Source organism: Cucumis sativus, chromosome 4, assembly GCF_000004075.3.
Source record: "Cucumis sativus cultivar 9930 chromosome 4, Cucumber_9930_V3, whole genome shotgun sequence".
Lineage (NCBI taxonomy): Eukaryota > Viridiplantae > Streptophyta > Magnoliopsida > Cucurbitales > Cucurbitaceae > Cucumis > Cucumis sativus.
The window spans coordinates 17824556-17834799 of NC_026658.2; the positions used below are offsets into that span (position 1 = coordinate 17824556).

At 34.0% G+C, this 10244-nt stretch overlaps 1 protein-coding gene across 1 annotated transcript; it reads left to right on the top strand.

Annotated features, from left to right (window-relative positions):
• Nucleotides 1-4234: 4234 nt before the first annotated feature.
• Nucleotides 4235-9597, top strand: LOC101214806 (G-type lectin S-receptor-like serine/threonine-protein kinase At5g35370). The gene is made up of 3 exons (XM_011655516.2): nucleotides 4235-6900; nucleotides 8169-8452; nucleotides 8916-9597. The coding sequence occupies exon 1, from the start codon at nucleotides 4235-4237 to the stop codon at nucleotides 6842-6844; it is 2610 nt and encodes an 869-aa protein (XP_011653818.2). The 3' UTR covers nucleotides 6845-6900; nucleotides 8169-8452; nucleotides 8916-9597.
• Nucleotides 9598-10244: the final 647 nt, after the last annotated feature.

Sequence of the window (10244 nt, forward strand, 5' to 3'; positions counted from 1 at the left end):
TTCACAACATCTGATGCAAACTCGTACCTAAAGTAATATTTTCAAACCAAAAACCTATGGTTATATTTTATACCACGTAGACAACATTGATAAATAGGAACCTAGATCAGCACATGAGGCTTTGCAATCAGCAAAATGGAAGAATGCTTTACATTCAGAAATTAAGGCCTTAAAATAAAAACAATACATGGACCTTGGTTCCTTACAACTTAAAGTTCAGGGCGCGTTTGGATTGAATTAAAAAAAAGTGTTTTTCAAGAAAATCAATTTTGTTTAAACTCTTTTTCCTAAAAATTGTTTAAAATACACTTAAAAATCTATTTTGAGTGGCTTTCAAACACTTAAGTTTTTTTTCAAAATAACTAATTTTCTAAATTAAACACTTGAAATGTAATTCAAACACACCATTAATCTTGCGAGATGCAAATGGGTATTCAAGTTCAAAAGGAACATCGATGCTACAACACAAAATACAAGGCTCGATTGGTGTGGCTAAAGGCTTTCATCCAACTCCAGGTATTGGCTTTAAAGAAGCCTTTAGTCCTATTGTGAAACCATCCACTATTCGAATTATATTGATCACGTTGTCTGTTAATTATAATTGGATTGTAAGGCAGTTAAACATTAACTAACAATGCATTTTTGAATGGATGTTTAGAAGAGTGTGTTTATGGCACAACCTGAGGGTTATTTTGAAGAATAAACCACAACATGTTTGTATACTGAATCGAGCTTTGTACGACTCCTAAATCTTGGTATAAGAGGCTTAAAAATGTGTTAATTGGTTAGGGATTTAAAAACTCAAGAGCTGATAACTCATTATTTTATTTTCTCTAGTCTGAAATCAAGGTTTTGTGTTAATTTATGCGGGTGACTAGCAACAATCAAACCTTAATCAACTTAATTACCAATTTGAACAAGAAATTTTCTCTCAAGGTCTTGGTGAACTCTAATTTTGTTGGAATCGAAGTTCGTAGAGATAGCTCTGATGTTTACTAGTCAGCGAAAGTATGTTTTAGATTTGTTGGAGCAATTGGAGTTGATTCACATAAAAAACCATGCCCAACACCTAATGTAACTGGAAAAGTTTTGTTAGCAAATGAAGGAAACCTTGTTGAATCCTACTATCCATCAAAGTGTGATTAAGACGTTATGATATCTAACAAATACAAAGGTCATACATTTCCTATATTGTGAACAAATTTAGCCAATTTCTTCAATCTCCAACAAGTATTAATTGGCAAGCTGTTAAAAGATTATTACGTTATTTCAAAGGAACTATGTCTCATGGTTTATATTTTTTCTAAGTTAAATTGATCTTTTGAAATGTAGTATTTACAAATGTTGATTGGGCTTGTAGTGTTGATGACAAAAGATCGATCGAAGCTTATTGTGTATTTATTGGTAATTGTCTTGTTTCTTTGTCCTCAAAGAAGCACAATGTGGTTGCAAAGTCAAGCACACAGGTCAGACACAAAATTAGAGCATCGGTCATTATCCTATACTACTATAAAAATTAGTTGGATTCAATCATTTTTGTCTGAAATCAATTAGTCGTGTAATAGTACACTCATTATATGGTGTGACAACATGAGTGCTTTATCCTTACCTACTAACTCAATTTTTCATTCACTCAGTAAGCATGTTGAACTAGATGTTCGTTTTGTTCATGACAAAATGTTGGCCAAAGAGATTGATACATGATATGCTCCTTCCTCAGATCAACTCACAAATGGAATAACAAAGCCTCTTAATGAACACAAGTTTCTACCACTCAAACACAAACTCGGTATAATTTCATCACCCTCTAGTTTGAGGGGTGTTAAAATATCTCTCTAATTCCCTGCCGTTTATGGTATTCAACAATATAATTTGGTTTTTTTTATTGAGAAGAATAATGGAAAAGAAAAATGAAGTTTTGATCCTAGAATATTAGGTTTGGATATGTTTTATTTGAATCTAGAAATTTCATCTCTTTAGTTTTTAAGATAATTTAAAAACTTGGTTGGTGTTGTTATTTATTTATTAATAGTTTGTATTGTTTAGTGATAGAATATTATTGAGTTGAGGTCCATGTCTCATGCTCATGGTAATGTGAATATGTTGTATCTTATGGACAAAAATCCCATCTTATTTATGTTATCTTCAATTTTTTATGTTTGATTTAAGTAGTGCTAATATTAAAAATGATTTCTTCCACGTTGCTATTATGAAATGACAACTTTTTTATTGTTACAAAACCTATAGTTTTTTTTTTCTTTTTTTTTAATTATTATTATTAGTTTCTTATTATGGTTTCCAATACTATTTTTATTATATTTACTAAACTAAAATGACATGCATCTACATTAACTACTACCAATTACTACTGTAATCATCCACAAAGTACAATAATTATAAACTATAATCAATTAAATGTTCAATTTTTTTTTTTTATTCTTTTTGTTTAAATCTTATTTTGATTTTTCAACTCAATGTTTGAGTTCTTTACATTTTGAAAAAGTTTATTTTAGACTCTAATTTTTAAAAATAAGATTTGGTTATTTTTTAACAAAATAATAAGATGACTTCTATATGTAGATAATTAGACTTTTTATATCATATTAATTAAATTGTTAAATAACAAATAAAAATTTCTTAATTTGTCAACCCAAAACACAATCTATCTTCTTCAAAAATAAACTCAAAAACTAATTTTGTCTTTTTTTTTCCCTTTCAAAACTCAGTTAGCTTTTCTATGTTTTCTCTCTAACTCCCAAGCTCCTTACTTTTACGGAAATTGTCAAATACAACAAAGTTCACAAAATATTTATAGGTTATAGCAAAATTTCAGATTCTATCAACAACCAATATTTGATAATAAGTGATAGAATAATTTAGTATAGCATAAAAATATTTTAATTTATTTAGTTATTTTTAAAAATGTCTAGTATTTGTTTTTGAAATTGAAGAAATCTTAAAGAAAAACTAGAAGAAGATTAAATATAATAAAAATATATAAAATTGACAAATTGGTGTAAGATCATAAAAAGTTGAGCGTGTATGAAAAATAATTTTTAGGAAATTATAAATAAATATTCTCATAAAGAAATTACAATAATAAAAAAGAAAAATGAATAAAAAGAAATGTTTGGAAGGAAGATTAAAAAAAAAAAAAACCTTCTCGATAACGAGGACCAAAATAAAAGAAGGGGATCAAACCATAATTTAAATTTTGATTTATTATTATTTATGGAAACACACTTTTAATCTCTAAATTTGTTAATATTTTATATCTGAAATTCTTACCATTCCCCTGCTTTTATTGAAAAAGAAAAACCGAAATAAAACTAATACTAACTCCAAATTTGTAGAACATATTGGCGTTCCAAAAGGCCGGCGAAGGTTTCCCTTCAAGCTCCTTCCTTATCGGAAACCTGCCGGCTGCAGCCACCACTCTCGTTTCACATTTGTTTTAGTTTCCTCCATCGCCATGCTTCACCTCTGAGTTTTCTCCAACCTCCTCCCTCTAGATTTCTCTCTAAACTCTCCAATCTTCTCCACTCTCGTTTCACATAGATTTCTCTCTATTCGCTACAAGTCATTGATGCTTTCGAGGTTTGCACCAATGCGATTGACTCACTGGAACTGGTCAAACAATACTCATTTTCGGCCACGGGCGGTGACAGCAGCATTCACGCACCAGCTGAGCGCATGCATTTCATTCTGTTCCTCAATTGAAGGTCAGTATGATTTACCATTACACTTACAACCTAGAATTGGAAAATGTTATTTCTCGATTTTTGATTGTGTGTTTGTTAATCTACGCTGAAATTTTGGGTAATATCATATTTCACTTTGATTGAACCAAGTAGACTTTTATATGCCAAATTTTTGCATATTTTATTAGAAGAAAAGGGAGTTGTGTTTGTCGGCCTATAAGCATTGCACATCTCAAAGAAGGGATGTTTGGTCAAATTTACCTAAATAATTTAAATATTTGTGTGACGTGAGTTGTGACCTTTAATGAATTTTTCTAATCTTGCTCCTCCTACCGATGGAGGGAGGCACTAACTAAATGATTGCCTACCTTAGCCCATCAATTAAGAGAGATAGAGATAGGGATATAGATAGAGTTTCAAAAGTCAACTTGCTATGAAACAAGTTTTTTAATGGAGACAAATTAAAGCTACTTAGTTTCAATCAGACCATTGAATAATCTTCTGTTCTGTGTCTGTCTTCTCTAATTTTCTTGATGGGATCCCCATTGTTCATCCCTGTAGTATTCTTTCTTCTGCCTCTTGTCTCTAGTATTTCCTACACTGAATTTATATACCCAAATTTTTTGGCTTCCAATATCAACTTTGCTGACAATGGTGGTGCCTTCTTGTACTCGCTCAATAAAACTTTCAAGGCCGCTATTTTCAACCCTTTGGCTCAAGAAAGCAGCTTCTACTTTTGTGTTATTCATGTGGCTTCCAACACAATCATCTGGTCTGCTAACCGCAATGATCCCATATCAAGCACTGGTAATGTTAATCTTACCATTAAGGGAATTTCCATAACAGATGAGGATGGTAATCTCAGATGGTCAACTCCACAATTGCAGTCAGTGGTTTATGCATTGAGGCTAACTGATATAGGTAATCTTGTCTTACTTGATCGATCAAATGTCTCCCTTTGGGAGAGTTTCCGTTATCCAACTGACACCATTGTAGTTGGGCAATCTTTGTCTGTTGGTACTGTGCTGCTTAGCTCTATCTCAAGTTCAAACTTGTCAAGCAGTAATTATAGTTTTTCAGTTTCGTCATCTGATGCTCTGCTGCAATGGTATGGACAAATCTATTGGAGATTGTCCATGGATCCAAATGCTTTTATAAACTCAAATGCTGTAGTGGAGCAAATGATTATAAATTCAACTGGTCTCTACCTGTTGGCTCGCAATAGTTCTGTTGTTGTAATTCAAGTTATCTTACCTCGTTCCAACTTTCGAATTGCTAAATTGGAGTCTACAGGCCAATTTATTGTCAAGAGCTTTTCTAGTGGCGGTTGGACACAAGAATTCATAGGGCCAGTTGACAGTTGTCGAATTCCATTCTTTTGTGGTCAAGTTGGTCTTTGCAATGAGGACGGCGTAACCAACAGCCCTAGTTGTTCCTGCTCATCAAGTTTTCACCCAGTTTCATCAAGCTTGGGTAGCTGGGGCTGTAAACCAATTGATCATTCCATCGTTTTGGCTTCTCCTTGCAACTCCTCTAGCAGTGGAAACGAGATGAAAACCCCAGTCTTTTCCTATTTGGGTTTAGGATATGGTATAGGATATTTTGCAATTGATTTCTCTGCTCCCGCTAGATATGGAGTGAATATCTCATCCTGTCAAGCTCTCTGTTCAAGCAAATGCTCGTGTTTGGGTATATTCTATGGAAATACATCAGGTTCTTGCTACACGATCGAAGACAGGTTAGGGTCAATCAGACAGAGTAGTTCATTTGTAAACGATCTGCTGGGCTACATTAAAGTTCAAGTTGGATCTACTCCACCAAGCTTCAATGCTGAAGATAAACAGGACTTTCCAGTAGCCGCTCTTATTCTCTTGCCAATTTCCGGGTTTCTCCTATTGTTATTTTTCACTCTATATTTCCTTTGGTGGAGGAGACGGTTAATTTCAAAAAGAATACAGAAAAAACTAGGCAGTGTTAGCTCACGTGCTTCGGTTGAATTGGATGCCTTTTTTCTTCCAGGTTTGCCTAGAAGGTTTTCTTTGGAAGAGCTTGAGGTTGCAACGGACAATTTTAAAGACCAGATAGGTTCTGGGGGTTTTGGTTCGGTTTTCAAAGGTGTACTTCATGACAAATCTGTGGTGGCAGTGAAGAAAATAACAAATTTAGGCATTGAAGGAAAAAAAGAATTCTGCACTGAGATTGCAGTTATTGGGAACATACACCATACGAATTTGGTCAAGTTGAAAGGATTTTGTGCCCAAGGAAGAGAACGCCTTCTTGTATACGAGTATATGAATCGCGGTTCATTAGACCGTACCCTTTTTGGCAGTGGACCAGTTCTGGAATGGCAAGAGAGATATGATATAGCACTTGGGACTGCACGCGGGCTTTCATACTTACATAGAGGTTGTGAGCATAAAATCATCCATTGTGATGTCAAACCAGAAAATATTTTATTGCACGACTCCTTTCAGGCAAAAATATCTGATTTTGGTCTTTCAAAACTTCTTGCGCCTGAACAGTCAGGTCTATTTACAATGATGAGAGGCACTCGTGGTTATCTTGCACCTGAATGGCTCACTAATTCAGCAATTTCAGAAAAAACTGATGTTTATAGCTATGGCATGGTGCTATTAGAAGTTGTAAGTGGGAGGAAAAATTGCACAACAAGATCCCATGACCATAGCTTGGATGGCAGTGATAGTTCAGGTTGCCAATCATCATCTTCAGCAGGATTAGGACTGGTTTATTTTCCTTTATTTGCATTGGAGATGCATGAGCAAGGAAAGTACTTGGAGCTTGCCGATCCACGGCTAGAGGGGCGAGTGACATATGAAGAAGTGAAGAAATTAGTTTGCATTGCTTTGTGTTGTGTTCAAGAGGAACCTGCAATAAGGCCTAGTATGGATGCAGTAGTCAGCATGTTGGAAGGTGGGATTCCTCTAAGTCAGCCGAGAAATGAGTCATTGAATTTCTTGCGCTTTTATGGCCGTAGGTTCACTGAGGCTTCAACAATAGAGGAGGAAGGGTACCAAAATGGATCAGTTATATATTCACCAGCAAATGCTCTCCCAAGTTGTATGAGTGACTCAAACTACCTCTTTTCTTACATGTCTTCGCAGCAGGTCTCAGGCCCAAGATAGCTCGGCTCATCATGTTTATTTGCACTTTCCATAAACAACCATTAGAGTTGTGTAATGTAAGACTTCCTTCTGTTGTGGCTAAAGATGCTTTGTAATTTTACATCTTGCACAGTGGAAGTAATTGGTTTTCACTCAACAGCTCGTGTAAAGGCTTCTAATTTTTTTCAAGTAAATAATACACATATTTCTGCCGAAGGTCATCATTGAGCTTCTTTATATGTATGATGTACCATACTCCGCATATTCTGCAAAATTTGAGAGGCTGTTCTATGAGCCTGTTTTGTTACTCATTAAACAGGTTGATTTCCATTGTAATCATGTGAGAACCCAATTTAACATTTCTTTGCCTAAATTGTTTAGCTGTTGTCTCCAATTCCATCATTGGTTTCATTGTTAGCGAGATGTTCTCCTAGTCCTTGTTTACTTTTAAGAAGACAAAAGCCATTTGTAATGTCAATATTTGAATTGGCTGCACATATCATTTCATTATTTGGATTAACATAGCAACTATTTAGAATGTTGCCTACAACCTAAGGGTTAAAAAGTGAGACGACATATGTAACGCCCCAAGCCCAAGATTCGGACCAGGATTTGGAATTCGGATCCCCGACATTTTCCTATATCCCTTGCAACCTGGCAACATCATCCTTACTATCCTTTTATTAAAGTGAAAGTTCTCCTCACAAACCAACACGAGTCATTTCAGCATGTTTTATCCTAACTCATATGCATCTTAGGAAAATTTTCAAGAGGTCTCCCAACATAGAATTGCTCCAAGCTAAGTACGTTTAACTTTGGAGTTCCTATGATCGAGCCACAAAAATGAAAGATGCACCTTGTTGGTATAGGTATTAACTTTAAATTCTTTTTTAGTGTTTCTTAACATTACTTCCATGTCCTCAGGATCCCTCTCATTTAGATGTGATGCTGGTTCATTCATATCTTCCTCCTAATCCAACGTCGGTGATGCAGCCAAGAAGACTCGCATCTGGATAATCTTAGTGTAGTTGAAGTGATATCCATTGTTGAATCTTCTCAATTTAAGAGCTTTAAAAGACTTCGAACTTATGACTTGAAATATTGCATGCTAATTATTGAAAGCAATAAACACGAAACCAAGGCTTACGTGGAAACCTGAGAACCGGGAGAAAAACCACGATGTTTTTAGTTTTGTTATTTTCCTTATAATTACAATGGTACAAATGAGGGAACTTAAATAGGATGTAAAGAGCAAAGAAGAAAAGTAAAATAAATATTTATGGTAAGATTTCCATAAATATTTTTTTGATAGATACAAATTCTAACACTAATTAATTGTTTCTAGGTGGACGACTACTTTCCAACTGAAGGATGATGGAAGCCGGTTTTCTTCATTTCGTGAAGGCACCTTTTAGTTTTTTGAATGAATAGCTAGGAATCATAATCTGCCAAGTGGCTCTCTGTATAATGGCAGGTGAAATTTGTAATCCTTCAATGCGCTGTTTTCTTGAGTTTAAGTAACGGAGAAGGCGTACCATCTTAATTTCTCTCAGGAACTGTTAATCCAAGCAAGTTGAGAAACTCTACTGCCTGTTCAATCTTTAACTCCGGTAAAATGATTGAATTTAGGTAATGTGACAAAATGTCTTCTCATGAGTTTCACTTCATGAAAACCAACTAGTATAACATTTCATGATTTTTTTTATTCCAATAAAACGGTATGCGAGATTGAGATTTGAATCCTCAAGTTTTTGTCAAATGTGTATACTTTATATCTATTGCTCATGTTGACCTTTTTGGTTGTTGAATCATGAATGGTTGTTTTACCCATTTTAACTGATTGTGCGGGAAGCATAGCCTTGCCTTGAGTTTTCTTACCACCCAAACCTTCGAACATGGAGGGACAGTTACATCCAACAATAAGTATTTATCCATCACAATTGTATTTTTGTCACCTTGATTCTCTCTCTTCTATAACATTTTTTCATATAACTTATCATCCAAACGAAGTCCACCGGTTTCATTTTTTACACTTGTAAAATATGCCTCATATTATGCTCTTTTAATTTCACTCGTGTTCTTTTCTTATCAGCACGGCAATTGGAATTGAAACACTCCAAATCGTTGCTTTGATGACGCTCTCCCAAGAGAACATAGCCATGTTCCTGAGTTACCTATCATTTGATTACAGCACCCAGACGAGGAAAGCATGCAGGGCTGCGAAGGATTTGTCAGGTATCTTCGAGAATTTTATTTATGAACCATAGAGAAAGTAATATGTTTGTCAGAACAGTAGGATTTAAGCATAATGTGGAGTCTATGAAATAAGTTAATATGTCATTTGATGATGGTCAAAATATAAATAGGTGCACATATATTATGATAGTATTAGAAATTTCTATTTGACGTGGATAAGAGAGAATGGCAGCATACGAGCTCTAGATCTCTAGGCTCCAACCAATAGTAGAGGATTTTCTCTCCCAAAATCTTTGCATGATTCCTAGTACAAAAGATGCCTCTCCCTAGTAGTGTAAGTGGGTCGGGTCAGTTAGATTTCCTTTAAAACCAACCCAACTTGACCCTGGTTAACTTTGTACGGAGAAAACCTGACCCATTGTTCATGTGGGTCAGGTTGGGTAAACTTTGATTTTCTTCTCCATCGATTCTGAGATTTGGGTATGATAAATTAGCACATCCCACCCTTAACTCATTTTGGTGATGTGATTTGATGAATAACAAAATAGAGAAGGAAGTTGGATACTTGTTAGTCGTTATATTTTCTTGTCATTCCATACTGGTTCAAGTTAATTTTAAATAGTAATAAAAAAAAGTTCAACTCTGTTTCAAAGGGATTTGAGTTTTTTTATGACATTTTAACTTTTACTGGAGCTCTGTTTTTTTTTTTTTTTTTTTTGCCATTTTCTGAAAATTCATCACTATTGTTCTGCCAAATTTCAAGCATTTATGGTTACTGCAAATTTCACGTGCTAAATCTCTAGACGAGAAAATTATATTAATAATGTTTTTCAAGCAAATTACAAAAATAATGCCCTCTTCAAACAAATTACTGAATCAGTGTTTTATTTTTTTTCTCTTTAATTGGGTGAGTCTGAGACTTGTCCATTTTATTTTATCTTTTCTCTTTCCTTTTATTCAAGACTCGCCCCAACTCTTATTTTTATTTTTTTTCTTTTTTCACACAATTTTATTTTCATTTTTAAATCATTTTCATTTTATAAAAATAAAATAAATTTTAATTACTTAATCAATTTAAACTCATGTTTTTTTAATTTAATACCTATTTATTTTTTTAAAAAATTATTTGTTTTATGAAAATCAATTTTATTATTTTTGAAACATTTTTTTTATTTTTAAATTTATGTTTACGCTAATTTTCTAATTTATGGATATTTACCATTGT